The following is a 16205-nucleotide window of genomic DNA, read 5'->3' as shown; positions in this document are numbered from 1 at the left end:
AACCATCAATTAGCTATTTTATCGGTGCTTTATTTTCAGGGCACTACTACAGAAACTGACTTAAGAAAGAGACGGTCTAGTTCTTACCACGTTCCTATGGACTACCTAACAGATCCTAGTGCAAGGCAAAGGGCAATGAGTATAGCCAGCATGCTTACAAACACAATGGAAGGTATGTAACACATATCTTTTTGTATGACAGTGCCTTAAAGTGCTATTAAATGTGTGAAACTTTAAGTAGTACTGGCGTTTTGAGGCAGCTATGTCAACCTAGAGGGTACAGACAAGAAGAGATTTCTATATAGAGGTAGATTTTTTTTTTTTTTTTTAATATGTAACTGCTAAATTTGGAAAAGCAGTCAAGCTTCCAGTATACTGATAGGTTTGAGGTGGAAGCAGCAAGCTTCTAATTTAAATGCAAGTGAAAACAATTGTTCAGTGTAGTCTTTCTCTAGTAAAGTTACGTTTTGGGATAAAAGATCTTTTTACGTTACCGAAAGGGCTATGCTTCTTGCGGCAGAACAATCCCCTTCTGCCAATTCAATATACCTGCTGTTTCACAAAGGAAGGATCACATTCTTCTTTCTGTAAGGCTAAATGCAATGAACCTGAATCAGGGAATTAAACAACTATTTGTAAGAAAGGGCAAAACATTACTTTGAGGCTTGAATGTCTGTGTTCAGAATAGCAGATTGGAAGGTAATAATGAGCAGTTGTGGATATGTGGACCATAATGCTGTTTAAATAGTTATCTGACTTCAGGTTTGCTCTAAATGTTTATCTTTCATGGGGAAACTTTAAAAAAAATTGTTGGAAGAGACATTAAAGATCACCTGGTTCCAAACCCCCTGACATGGGCAGGAATACCTCTTACTGGACCAGGTTGCTCAAAGCCCCATCCAAGCTGGCCTTGGACACTTCCAGGGATGGGGCATCCGCAACTTCTCTGGGCAACCTGTACCAGTGCCTCACCACTCTCACAGTAAAGAATTTTTTCCTAATATCTATTCTAAATCTACCCTCTTTCTGTTCAAAACTCTTACTCCTCATCCTCTCACTCCACTCCATGATAAAGAGTACCAGGCCATCCTTCCTGCAGGCCCCCTTTAGGTACTGGAAGGCTACACTAAAAGGTCCCTTTTGAGCCTTCTCTTCTCTAGGATAAACAACCCCAGCTCTCTCAGCCTGTCCTCATAGGAGAGTTGCTCCAGCCCCTGATCATCTTTGTGGCCTCCTCTGAACCAGCTCTAAGAGGTCCACATCTTTCTTATGCTGGTCACACTTCTTTTGGTGCTGCCTATGAGGAGATTGGCTTTCTGAGTCATGAGGTCATGTTCAATTTTTCATCCACCAATACCCCCAAGTCTTTCTTCACTGGGCTGCTCTCAATCCCCTCATCACCCAGCCTGTATGACAGATTTCTGAGAAAAATTTGTCTTTTGCATCTTATGTAGCTTGTGAATAGTTCTTTTATCTATTGAATCTTTAGTATACTTTTTTCCATTTTTTACAAATTACAAAAGAAGTTGTAGTTTCTTTTGACTGACTGCAGTCTTGGTTTCAAAATATCAACACAGTTGATCAACAGTACCTTGGAAAACAGCATTTAGGCTTCAAGGAAATACCCAGGTGATGCTAGAATAGAGAAACATGTTTAAAATGTTATTTTTATTTTTCTCTCCAGAACTGGAAGAATCCAGACAGAAATGCCCACCGTGCTGGTATAAATTTGCTAACACTTGCTTAATTTGGGACTGCTGTACTCCCTGGCTGAAAGTGAAACATATTGTAAATTTGATTGTGATGGACCCATTTGTTGATCTGGCCATTACTATCTGCATCGTCCTAAACACCCTGTTCATGGCCATGGAGCACTATCCAATGACAGAACAGTTTAGCGGTGTGCTTTCAGTAGGAAACCTTGTAAGTCTTTCATCATGTGCCATGTATGTGAAATGCATTTTTATTTAATTCTTTTGTGACCTATGCACAGAAGAAAATGTTGACTAGATATTTGTAGGCTTGGGATGGTTGAATTTAAATTTACATTTAAGCTGTTGACATTTGTGGATTTCACAACTCTTGCTTTACAGAACAAAAGATAGTAAGATTTACTGATTTTTAAAACCTTCAGCTTCTGTCATTGAAGCTGGTTAAAGGAATTTTTATTTTCTTCTTGGATGGATAGTTACAAATCATCAGAAATTTTAGTTCCTTTCCCACAGTTATTCTGCTCCTCACTAGCACCTCCTGAGGTTCTGGGTATTCAGGGAATTATAGAGGAGAAAGACCCAGTAAGCGTGGCAGATTTACTGCAACTCTGCAGGAACTGGAGGCATGGAATGACAGTGCCTTCCACAGGTTATCTGAAGAAGAACAGTTCTCAACTTTCAGTATAATTTTTTTTCTTAATGAAATAATTGTCGCTATCATAAGCTTCTCTTTATCACTAGAAGCAAAAACATGGCCTACATGCAAAGATGAAATCTACAGGGCATTAAAATCTGAAGAGATTCTCTGTATTGGCACACACGCATGTTAGCAGGCTAGATAAAACCCTCATTTTCCCATGTACCTCTTTTTTTTTGGAAACAAACTGTTGTGATGCATATGTGAGCTTCAAATCTGAATTTTATTCCTAACCCCAATGTATGGCCATATAAGGAAACTATTCAGATTTATCATGAATTGCTTACTGAAAATATAACTTACCAAAAGTTGATACCAGTAGTTTTACTTTTTAAATATTGTCTCATTAAATTGGAGTAAGAAACTGTATTTTCTTTGCAGGTGTTTACTGGAATTTTCACAGCAGAAATGTTTCTCAAGATAATTGCCATGGATCCTTATTATTATTTCCAAGAGGGCTGGAATATTTTTGATGGTTTTATTGTGAGTCTTAGTTTAATGGAACTTGGCCTTGCAAATGTGGAAGGATTATCTGTCCTTCGATCATTCAGATTGGTAAGTATACTAAATAAAATATGTTTCCATGTTATTTCTTTTGTATTTGTGCATCTATACTTTGTAGATTTTTCATTTGTACCTTACATGTGGCTAAGACAGAAGATCTTTTCAGAATTTACAAAATGCTTGCATACCCACTAGATGGCATGTATCTATTATGTCAAGTTTGTTTTACGTATCATCTTAGTAACATCTATTTCTCCTTCAAGACATTGTCATCATCAATTCTATTCCTGCAATAAGTGTGCTTTAAGGATTAACTTTTTTTAATAGAAGTATCTCTTAGAGTCTTCTCCCTAGATGAGCAAATGAAAAATGCAAGAGCCACAGGCCCTCACTACTTACGCCTGAAGATTAGTAAATCAATTAGTGAATAATGGGTTAGTTAATAAAAGTTTATTGACAGTTTTAGCTTATAGACTTCCATTACCAATGGGCTTGCATGGTTAGTTTTAAAAGAGAGTAGTGTTAAGATTTTTCTTTGTATAGGGGTCTTTCATCACTGCCAGCCTTTTCGCCATCCTCTGCAAGGTCCATTTGCTGTCTAACAGCTTTTCTGTTCAGAAGTCACTGCAATATTTCTGTCTATTATTAGATATTCTCTTTCATTAACAGGAGCTTTAAAAACCTTGGTCTTGCTGCAGACTAGGTTAGCATGCAAGTAGATGGCCAAATCCTCTTCTGAAAAGACCTACACAGTAAGAGACGTGAAGCTAGAGTTCCTAGTCATCAAGCTCAACTTTTACCTTAAATAAAGCAAAAAAAATATTTAACTTTCAATAAAAGTTAAATAAATCCCCTTTAAAAAAGGAGGGGGTTCAAATACATATGTTTTCTTGTTCTGTGAGTAGCATTATACTCCACTTTGCCTGAAGTCTGATATCTGTCTGGATTGACTTCTCTTGCAGTAGTAGAATTCTAAATTTGCATATATGTATTTTATTTGTATCTCATCTCGTGACAAAATATTTTGTTTTAAATTCATTGTAATACTGTCCTCTTATCTGAACACTTGCTGTAACTTTCCAGTAATTTCATTTTTTTCTGGTTTAATTTGTACTTTATTATTATACTTCCCTTTTTTTTTCTCCTCTATGTTGTAGGACAAACTTTGTAACACACAGTACATTTATTTTAAATGACAGAAAAGATATTGTTAAAGATATTTTTGAGTAACTTGTATGTCTGACATTAACAACTCCAGCTTGTTTCTCTTTCTAGGAAAACCGTTTCTTCCATCTCACTGCCAGTTAATATGAAAGTGATCTGGAAGTATCTATAAACTTATGATCCTATTACACTGATCACATTTCATATGTGCTCATTTATTTTAGTAATATTCTCTTAGAGTTAACTAAAGGAGAAAGACTGTTTTGTCCACCTTGTCTAACAAGTACAACTTTTTTGTAAATACCTAAGATCACCAAAAGAGGCAAAGTCTGAATTAGAGTGATAACTGTGATAATTGCAATGTAATTGAAATAAGTGTAGAAGACAGTATTTTTTATTTGTTATCATTTAAATCGGGACTTAAGACCTGATGAGTTTTCTTGTACAAAGAACTGGAAACAGAAATTTTGTAACTAAAATTTCTAAAGGTTACATAAGACATGCTTTAGACATAGGGTAACTGAAATATGAAATGTATAGCAGTAAGTTCATTACTTATGAACTACTATTAGTAACATGAATAACTGTATCCCATTCTTCTGTTTTGCAGCTTCGAGTTTTCAAATTGGCAAAATCTTGGCCAACTCTAAATATGCTGATTAAGATTATTGGCAACTCAGTGGGGGCTCTGGGGAATCTGACCCTGGTGCTGGCCATCATTGTGTTCATTTTCGCTGTGGTTGGGATGCAGCTGTTTGGGAAAAGCTACAAGGAATGTGTCTGCAAGATCTCCAGTGACTGTGAACTTCCACGCTGGCACATGCATGACTTTTTCCACTCTTTCCTGATTGTATTCCGAGTGCTGTGTGGAGAATGGATAGAAACGATGTGGGACTGCATGGAGGTTGCAGGCCAAACCATGTGCCTTACAGTCTTCATGATGGTCATGGTGATTGGAAACCTGGTGGTATGTAATCAGTGGGGATTTTTTAGAACTCTTAGAACATACTTCCTATTTTTTATGATTTAGAAATCAGAGAAGAAGACTGGAGGAGGGCTTCAGGAGATCATGTAGTTCATTTGCCTTTTCTCTAAACCATGTTCAAATACACCTTGATCATTTATGAAAAATATTTGTCTGCATTTTCTTTTAAATCTCAGTAAGTTTATAACCTTTTTAGCAAGATCAGTGCTGAATTATGCTTAGAGTTAAAAATGCCTTTTACATGCCTTTTAAAAAAACATCTAACTTAAATTACCTTTTACAGCCAATTAAACTAACTGGTCACAATAGTGGAAACTGTTAGTCTTCATGACAACATTTATAATATTAAAAGCTTACTGTTTCCACTTTCAGTCTTTTCTTTCTGTAACAAACCAAGCCTAGCTCTTCAATTTTTTCTCATAGGTGATGATTTGTAAACTATTTATCCCTTTTGCTACTGGCCTCTGAATTCCTCCTAAACAACATTTTAAATAGGGACCTAAGTAGTAATAATGTGGAATAATTATATTTCCATTTCTTACACCCAATATTCCTTGTAGTACATCCCCAAATGACATGAAATTTCTGTACCAGCATTGCTTTCCTGATGCAGCCTCTATGCCCTATTCTGTAGTGCTTCCACCTTGCAAGTTTTCACACCTTCTGTATATATACACTTTTCATTTTTTTCTAAACAATAATTTCCTGTACCACTAGTACTTCAGAATTAAATGTCCCATTGATTTCCAGTTATTTCACCTGATTTACCATGGTTATACTTAATTGTAGTTCTTACTTGTTGAGTGCTAGCATCCCCTTCTCTCTTTGGTGTAATGCACAAATTTTATAAATATCCTTATCCACAGGCATAAATATCAACTCTTACCAGACTAATGTGAGACTCCTGTGATATACCTTCCAAAATATTCTGCAAATTTGAACAGGAAGAATTGACAAATATAATTTAAGTTAACTGATTTTTAATCGGTTTTGCACAGTCTGTCATAATTGCATGCAATCCAGATTTCTCTTGTATGTCTGTAAAATGTCATGCAAGTAATTCTGAAATAGTTTCCTGAAATTGAGGTGTATCCTACCTGTGGACCCTTTATCACTTAGCAAGTTTTCTTGCTCAAGTCCAAAATAGACTCATACATTCTTGCCAAATATAAGTTTATTGTGTTCTGAATTAGAGACACTGAAACTATGGTCTGTTCAACAGTAGAAGACTGGTGTCTGCCTGCATTGTCCTGGCCCATGAACACTACGGTGGATGTAGCTTGCATAAATTACTATATTATGCTGTATCTTGCCTCCTTGTGTCATTCTCCTTTTTGAGAAGCAGATCTACACAACCAGTGTGAAGGAGAAAGTCAAGGGACAGCTCTGATTTTCACTTATATTAGTGAAGTTAAACCAGCTTAAAATGTTTTTTGGCCATATAATAAAATGTGGGGGACAAGGATTATGGACTGGAAAGAATAGCAGGACAGTGGGTTGAAATAAAGTACTAGCTGTGAAATAAAATTTATGTCATATTGCACAACTCATAATGGAATTGCTTTTATGACTTAAAAATAAGAGATCTAATATATTTTTCCTTACTGTCTTTTAGGTACTCAACCTCTTTTTGGCCTTGCTGCTAAGCTCATTTAGTTCAGACAACCTTGCTGCTACAGATGATGATAATGAAATGAACAATCTCCAGATTGCTGTGGCAAGGATTCAGAAAGGCATAGATTATGTGAAGAGAAAAGTGCGTGAATTCATCCAAAAAGCCTTTGTTAGAAAACAGAAAGTTTTAGATGAAATCAAACCTCTTGAAGACCTAAACAATAAAAAAGACAGCTGTATTTCCAACCATACAATAGTGGACATAGGTAAAAACCTTGCCTATCTTAAAGAAGGGAATGGAACTACCAGTGGCATAGGCAGCAGCGTGGAAAAATATGTTGTTGATGAAAGTGATTACATGTCATTCATAAACAACCCAAGTCTCACTGTGACAGTGCCAATTGCTGTCGGGGAATCAGATTTTGAAAATTTAAATACAGAGGAGTTCAGCAGTGAGTCAGACCTGGAAGAAAGCAAAGAGGTAAGACTATTTTTAAATTTAAAATACCATGATGCTTTTCTTTTTTTCTGAAGGTTACTAGTGTTGAATTGAAATCTCTCTTTAATTCCTTTATAACAGCATTTACAAACTTGTAATGTTATTTAAAATGAATTGATGTAAGGTTGCAAGTTTTGAGTGAGATGGTGGTACAATATTGCATTTACAGTAATAATCAAGATGCATAAGACAATATTTTAGAAAATGTTTATTTAATTAAATCTTTAACAAGCAAAGGAATCAATTACTAACCCTGAATACCAGAAGTCATACAAAGTATGTGTGGCTGGTACAAGTTCCTCCATGCTTATTTCACCAGTGCAGTTTATTTATTCCTTTATCTGCTTTCTGGAGTGCCTCCTGTCAACTCAGCAGTTGATTCCAATGTTTTTAACCTTTCTGATATTGTTGGAATACATCTACATACATCATAGATAGGTACATTTGAATACTGGACCAGTATCTAAACAATTTCATATAAATCACTAATAATCCTTCCAACAGTAACAGAACCACTGAAGAAGTGAAGTAATGGCCTTCTGGTAAAAAAAGCTTTATACCTCAGTATAAGATGCTTTCATATGACTACCCATTGTTATTTTCGAAGCTTTAAGATATTTGAATCTACTGAATCTACCTACTCTGACTGTAATAAAATGTACCTCTTTCTGGCACAATGTGATGCCGAGTGAATACATCCAAGCTAACACTTAAAGAGTTACGGATGCCAAAGCATTATTATCGTGTTTAACCCAGTGGTCTGTCCTGCACAACTGACAGTGATGGAGGCACACCCTCTCAAAGGAGTAAGTTTATGCTATGCTTAGTACCGATGCTAGATCATTTGGCATTAGTATGGGTATTTTTAAGCAGTATTGCATGCTGTGGGGTAGTTAACAACTAACATAAAGGTTTTCATAAGTGATTTTCTCATGCTTGAATCTCAGGGTATAAATATGTGTAAGATTCAGTAATTTTCACCCTGAGATCCGTTTTTTACAAACTGTATTACATGTTTAGTCATTTAGTCTTTTTTTATCACAAATGTCTTTATTGTTCTTTTAAAAATATTTTCTTTTCAGATTGAATATATTAGTATTTATCTTACTCTTCAAAACCATGACTTGGGTGTAGAACAAGTCAGAGTTTGTTGTAGTTTAACCTCTAATTTTTTCTGTGTAATGAAGAGGAAGTTTCACTGAATGTAGAATTTTGGTTGATTCTATTCTGTCTTTGTACATAAGATAAGAGAAAGAATCTTCTCAGGCACCTTTAAGCCACATAGATCTAGAGCATTGCTCTGTCCTTCCACTGTTCTATTGTCCCATTGTTAACTGTTTCAAAAGTTATTGCTGCCAAAGGAGCAGCAAATTCTATTGCTGATCTGGTGAAATTCCACCCATCACTGAAATCATCCATAACAAATGCATGTGACAGTAATGGCACAGATAATTTTTCTGTCTTTTTGTGAATCGTAGTTTTTTAGTGTAGAACTGGTCCTTCTGGGTTTGTTCGTCTTTTCAAGTCCATCTATCCCTTTCAGCCTTTTCCCTGCTTAGCAACTAGTGATAGCCAGAGGATGTCCTGCAAGTTTGGGAATAAAGTGTTTTCAGTTCAAGTTCAGTACTAGGAAACTTAATACTTTGCATTTCTTCATTACAAAATATTTATTCCTGTCTTGGTGGCATTAGAAATACCTATCTATCGAGCTGTATTTGTCTGTAAGGTTAGTATAGTATTTTTATTGGTTTCAAGGGTGCTGTAAACCTAACACTTTTTATAAAACATTTTAAATGCCTAAACTGGAAAGTGTGAAGAAGATACTGTTATTCTGCAGATATATTATAAATGATATTTCAGATTATATTACTCTATGAATGACATTAAAAGAAAATCTGACACAAACACAGTGTGTTGACTGTGAAATTCCAGTACATTTAGAAGTATGCACCCAAGAAAACTTTTCTCCCTTTGCTGCTTATTTTGTGCTCCCACTCATATCAGATTAATTCTGATGATGTTACTGATTATGATATTACCACTACTCATGGTAGTAGTAAACCATGTTTTAATTGTCATAAACTTTTCCTGTGCCTGTTCACTTTTAAAAGTTATGAAGTTATGTATGTATTAACTGAAGTTTATAGATTACAGCTCTGATAATTTTCAATTGGCAACTTCTCTGCAAAAGTTTATTTGGCAGTGTAGTTGGATTCTACCAATTTAAATACTATATGTCATTAAAATGACTGAAAAGTGATTTTAAATATTTTCATTAGTGATTATTAGATTAATAAGTTGCTGAAGTCTGTTTTTAAAAATGTAATCACAGGACTGTTCTGTACTAGTGGAGTAGTCTCCATTTCTTTTGCTGAAACTACAATCGTTGCGCAGAAAATAATTTGTGATTCACTGAACAGTGATAGCAAGAAGGAACTTGCCTAATGATTAAGGCATCTGTTTTAAGAATGAAATCTTTTCCTGCTACAAAATCTATTTATACTTTTTTTAACAGTCAGTAGTCAGTGGCTAAAATATCTTGAAATAGGGACCAAAATCAGATTAATTCCCTGATCACCAATATTCTCCCATTTGCTTCTTTTTGCCATAGCTCTTTCTTTAACTCTTTACTGCACAAGAACATTATGTCAGTAGAAGAGATGGAAGATACACCTCATACAAACCTCTGTGCTGCTGGCTAGCAGGGCTGAGTATGACCACAGTGACAATGGTGCACCTATTACTTCATTGTGGAACAGGACGGGATGACTGCTGACTGTTTTCAATAGCCAAATCATCCCTTCTTCCAATGCAAGGACCCTAATTGGGTTATTCTACAGGGTGACAAAAAGTATTGAATTCCTATGGGGAAAATTTTAAAGAGGTTTATCCCACATTTTACATGAGTTCCTGTCATTAAGCTTCCCCCAAAAAAGGAAGGCTTTCTACTCCACATAGCATCTTTAGAAGAAAACAGTGTCCTCGCTGCATTCTTGGAGGCACTTAATCCTGTTGTCCTTCAGGAACTGCAAACTGATCAAGTGATAAGACAAAGAAATGCATATTAAGTCAGGAATGAGCTAGTGCCAAGCAGTTTTGACTGGTCAAGCTGAAACTTGTCTGAGCATATTCAGGACCAAAATTTCTTACACTTGCAGAAGCTGAAGGTGAAAAATTGAAGAGAAAGGTTTACAAATTTCAGGAACTTTAAATAGTGACGGAGCAGTAAGCAAAGATTGTGATCATATTTCTTATTGAAATGCCTAGATTTCAAGTAGATTTGAGTCACAAAAGCACATTTTTAAAATATTCATCCTACTTCCTACTCTTCACTAGATACTCTTATCCACGATGTTTTTTGATATAGAATGATGGCTTATTAGTCAGAGGAACAACACTCTTGTCATGAAAATGATCCATAGCAAAAGAAGGCATTTTTTAATTTAAAAAAAAAAAAGTGGCTACAAATGGCTTTTTGTTTAAGGCTTCTTCTTTTTTCCATGCTATAATGTGCCTTACATTTCTGGCCTCTCATGTTTTTCCACTTATATGATACTGCTGTTTCTGAGTTCATCTACCAGAGACTGCACAAGACAGCCAGAGGCTGAAACAGAGCATGTGTGTATGCTTCTCCTTGCTTTTATGTAGACACAGAATACACATATTCACCCTGGTATAGGGCAATAAGCTGAATTTCAACAAATTAGTTGTGATTTATTAACAAGTTTTAATTAAGTATACTAATTGGGTGCATTCTCTATTGTAACACACACACATTCCAGTATTTTAATGGAAGTGTTAACTAGATTACACCTTTCTAGAAACAATACATACAATGTAGTACATGCATAGTAGGTGAGAATTAACATGGAATTTTATAGAAAATTGCCTGAAACCTAAGATTAAATTAGTTATAAGAACACTGTGTCCATAAGAATGGCAGTGGGTGAATACAGTGTAATAAGGGAATTAGAGTACAAATACTAAAGAAAACTTTACCATGGAAGTAGGGCTATTAGTAAATGTGGGACCACTGTGCTGAGTCCATTGTCCTATACATAAAGGTCTATGAATCTCAGCTGCATTACTGCTATCCAGTGTAGAAAGCATAAAGATAATTTTGCCATTTTAGATGCATAAGTACTACAGGGATGGTATATATGGAAAATTTTGTAGTACATGTATGACTGTGTAATAATTAGTTAAAATAATAATAATAAAAATAATAATAGCTGGTAATAATTAATGTATGCTAAATGTAACTTCTAGGCCAGTAATTACGCTAAGTTATACCAATTATAAGATATTTTTAAATGGTTTGGAAAAATGGAATCTCCTAATGCTGTTGCAGGCACATTAATAATCTATATTTTACTTTAAGCAATATTCAGTGCAAAACACCAGAGGTGCTGTGTCCTGAACTTCCTTTCCTACCGTTCTTACTTCTCACAGGAGTAGAACCAAGCTGGATCAGTCAAGCGAGCAGCTCTGGTGCCTTTTAGCGAGGCAGAGCATCGTGTCACCAATTTTACACAGGTTACCTAAGCAAGTTATACATCTCTATGTATATTCTACTTAATCACTTTTTAGCGGGTATGGACTGGCCTGCATGCTCCTCAGCTATGATCCTGCCCCATCCATTGCAATAAGTACCAACATGCACAGCTGCTCTCTGCTGAGTCACGGGACTCGCATCACAGCATGGTCAGGCAAGATCGGCAGCCCCAACATTTCTGTGGTACAGATGCTATACTGTCCATGATATTTTAATAGTATTTTGCAGTGCATGCTATGTACCTTGCCCAGTCTTTATGATATAGTTTTCAGGTTTCTATTTTTGAAGGGTTTTCTTTTGTTCTGAAGGAAGACAGAATATGTAACACATATGCTATATTTCTCATCAGAAGCTTACATAAGTCCATCTGTAAGTCATGTTGACAATGAAAAGCTGCTAGCTGTTTTGGAAAACATTCATACTATTGTATTTTAGCTTATAATGGAGGTAACTTTCAAACTCATGATAGTCATGTTTTTGTTTTTCACTTTTTTTTTTTAGAAATGCTTTTCTTTAGTACTTGTACAAGCATTTAGTTATTTTGGAGATTAATATGCAGTACTTGAAGCACTGTTAAGCATGAAATTAACTTAATTTCTGCAGTCAAAGCATGTGACCATAATTTGGTTAAAAGGATTCATGCAAAACTGGTATTTGGCTGGTCAAACATTCAGAGATCAGTTCTGCTCTTACTTACGCCCACACTTACAGGTGTAGAGGTGCAAAGAGAAAAAACTAATAGTAAGATCTGGCCCAAATTAGTCTTACTATAGCTCTTTAATTTTTGCTCACAAATTAATTACCTCCCAGAACATCTAAAATTGTCTTGAACTTTCTAATCAGTAAAAAATAAAGTTCAGCAGTCTAGTAAATAAGCTACTGAGTTTGGACCAAAAAGTCCCCAGCTTCAGTGTGATTTACATCTCACCTATTAAACATTGCCATAATATTTACAGCACCACAGCCGTATAACATTGCTTCCAGTTTGGTAAATCAGTGGAATTAAAATATACTTATTGCAGAGCTTTTTCTCTTTTTTTTACAGAATAATTTATCTGATAAGATGTATTTTGATTTAAAAATATTCATTATTCAAAGTCTTTTGATGCTCTGAAGAAATTAGGCTTTGTATTGTTTGTGAATTGGTCACATTGTATTGGCATATTGTGATTCATAGTGGATTATGTTAAGTTGTTAATGTTAGAGTTAATTGGAGTTTGCTTATTTAGTCTTTGCAAACAGAAGTCCCTTACTCTGTTCCAGAAATATCCTCTCACTATTTCTTGTGTGAATTTTAAGTAGCTTCCAGTGGGAGAGCTTTTTCCCACTGGAGCATATTTCCACTGCTACTTATGATGCTTTTGCGTTCATACAACTTTTTTGCAAATATTTTCATTTATGAAATGCTCATAAATAAGTAGATGGAAAGAATTTTGAATATCAATAAACTACAGAGTGGGCTATAATTTAGGGATCCTGGGTTGCAGTATTCACAGCTAATAATCATCACAAAATGGTTATACCTTGATTAACAGTGTTCTGGTATTTTGTACTGATAGAGTTAGTATGCCTGACTGTATAAGAACTAGAAAGAGTGACATCCAGATTCCACTTAATTATACCAGGGGAATCACAGTGCTATTTACCACTTCACTGTTTTTATAGGTGATATATCTGTACTGAAAAAGACTGGATAGTTGGATATAATATTGCCGTGTATATCACAGAACATCTCATTTTCATACTGACATCCACACAGCAATGAGAAAATAAAAGCAATGTAATTTCCGTTATTTAACATTTTCACAGGTATTTGGGAGGAAAGGAAATTGAAAGCAAAACCAAAATGGTGGTTTCTCTTGGTGCCATCTTCCTGCTTGTGTCTGTTCTGCTCTTTGCTCCTTCAGTCTCTTAAATTATGACTTCAACACCTATTAGTGGCATCCTGGCCAATCATGAAATTTCAGCTTTGTTAAAAATGTTAAGCTAAGAGCTGTTCAGCTACTCTCAGATAACGATCTTTGAAACAAAGAAAGAAAGAAATGTTAGCAGTTAAAAGTGTCCTGGCTGTAAGTGAAGCAGAATTGTATGAATCTGTGAGATGTTGAGGTTCAGAAAGTAATATTGTAAAAAACTTCCTGACCTAATCTTGGCTGCTGCTTTTTGTGATGCTGCTCTGATAGGCAAGCTGCTTTCCTATCTTGAAAGCTAAACTAAAACCTGTATCTCATACTATACTGTATTGCTGACTAAAGCATGACTGGCAAGACTGTTGGTACATGTGATGTAAAAGATATATAAATCTCTATGATAATCAGTATTCTGCTGCTTTAGAAACACGTAAGTACTTTTGTCCCCTTACTGTCTTCTGTGTGAAGGAGATGGAGTATCTACATTCTAAGGTTTTGAAAAACAGATTTCTCTGAGAATAATTTCCTTAACATACTATTCAGAAAAAAATGAATGATCATAACTCTCAAAGAGTGTCTAATGCTTGATCCTGATAAATCTTTTATAATCTGCATGACTGAGTACTTTTGAAATCTGGAACCATGGTATAACAAAAAGCTTAAAAGGGATTTACTATTAGATCAAAGCTAACAGTTTAGTTTGACGATTATCTTGTTTCTACAGGTTCATTTTTTTTAAAGGCTGTATACATGTTAAGTATATAGTCATTGCCTAAAACCAGTTTTTATAATGCAGGTGAGCAGAGAACAGCTTACCAGGTACCAAGGTAACTTTCAGATATGTTAAGGTAAAGAACTGGGATATGTCAAATACCTAATATATCAGGGTCTGCAATTAGGGGTAGTCTGGCTATCCAGCTGGATTCCATGTGTGAACATTGGCAAGTCACAGTAAGTGGTAGAAATAGTCTTCTTATGTATTTGGAAGCATATGGACAAAGCATAATCAGCAATAACCTGGTCCATTTCCAGGTGATGTTGTGTTGAATACATAGAAATCAGTACAATGGCCCTGCGTCAGTTGCTTTATGCCAGAGCACAAGTTTGCTGTGGAAATATGTGATTGCTACTGAGAAGTTTTCCTAGCATACTGAATTTAACTGATTTGATAAAATCCTAAGATTTTGTATCATAAAACCTTCCTAGCTGTTTGTAATGCGTACTGAATTTTATAAATATTGTGTAGAATGACATACAATAATTTCAATGTTAAACATAACAAAGGAAAATGAAACAAGTAATTATATCTCTTGAAAATTTCTATTTTTTTCCTCCCCAAATGATACTGAATTATTACAGATTGAATTTATTGAATAATTTTTATAATATTCCTCTTTATATACTGCTCAGGTTGGGGCTAAATTCAGGTATAATAGAGCAGCATGCTGAGGAAATGCTCTATTACATCAACAGAAGAGTAACTGAATTCTCAGTGGGATAAGGCATTTAATTGTTTCATTTCAAGTATCAGCTGCTGTCGATTCAATTTAGAATTTTTCTGTTCAGCTTAACTCCTGTGATTATTGTTACAGCTCTGTAAAGGAAGCATACCAGATTTTTAGTGAAAAGAGATGTGTAAGATAAAACTTACCATACATAGTGCCCCACATAAATTAAGCTGTCTTTTTGATGTTCCTGGTAATTGACAGTTCTACTGATAATTTTCTGCCTTTTCTGTCTGATCTTTTTGATCTCTCCTTATAGTGGATATCTCAGTTCTTCCATGTTAACTGTTAGTCTTACACGATTTCAGTAATAGGAATTCATTATCCCCTGTGCTTATTAAACTAACTTCATAATATCTGAGTTACTGAACTCTTCATTTTCTTGTAAAAGAATGGACAGTAGGTTTTTCAAACTTATCGTTTAGCCAGTTCATAATTTTTGTTTGCTCTGCTACTACTACAGCATTCTGTCCAGATTGGAATGATGCAAGCAACATTTTAAGAAAACACTTCATAATAAAACCAGATAGTCACTGCTCAGTTTAAAAATAATTTACTGTATTGTATTGATAAATGGAAATTTTTTTACACCATATATACATTTCTTCGGAATGTACCTTGCATTTATGGTATTTCTGGCCTTTTCCTCAAATTGGTGATTTACTTCCATTGATGTTTAAATGCTGTGGTCCTTACTTGAGGACTACAGTTTTTATTCCATACTTTCCAGTTTCTCAGTTTTAGAGGCAGTATTCCACAATGACCAAACTGCCATGCATTATCTATAATTTGAACATATTACAGTGGGAAATTTATAAATAATAATCTACAGAACAGTGTGAATCCATATCTCTGTACACTGGACCTGACCTCATGGATGCTAAAATTTGTGCACAAACATGAGACATTAATATGTAAGCTGGGATTTTAAAAAAAATTTAGAGAAAATGAGTGTGCAGATATCACTGAAATTAAGTGCATAATACACCCTACAATATATTTTTCCATTTGTTTGGTCTTCCTCTAAATTGTGCTCTATAGTGCACCACGGTAGACAAAA

At 35.1% G+C, this 16205-nt stretch overlaps 1 protein-coding gene across 7 annotated transcripts in view; it reads left to right on the top strand.

The window, feature by feature from the left end:
• Positions 1-16205, top strand: part of SCN2A (sodium voltage-gated channel alpha subunit 2) — a 78021-nt gene that overhangs the window by 42813 nt on the left and 19003 nt on the right. For all 7 annotated transcript variants that reach the window (XM_027678678.1, XM_027678683.1, XM_027678681.1 and 4 more), the window contains 5 exons: positions 40-172; positions 1685-1923; positions 2791-2964; positions 4688-5044; positions 6678-7157. In XM_027678678.1, the coding sequence (XP_027534479.1) occupies positions 40-172; positions 1685-1923; positions 2791-2964; positions 4688-5044; positions 6678-7157 (1383 nt within the window). The remainder of the gene's footprint in view (positions 1-39; positions 173-1684; positions 1924-2790; positions 2965-4687; positions 5045-6677; positions 7158-16205) is intronic.

Source organism: Neopelma chrysocephalum, unplaced genomic scaffold (assembly GCF_003984885.1).
Source record: "Neopelma chrysocephalum unplaced genomic scaffold, ASM398488v2 Primary Assembly neopelma1_44, whole genome shotgun sequence".
NCBI lineage: Eukaryota > Metazoa > Chordata > Aves > Passeriformes > Pipridae > Neopelma > Neopelma chrysocephalum.
Note: the sequence above shows the minus strand (reverse complement) of the source record. Positions and strands in the feature narration are given on the sequence as shown.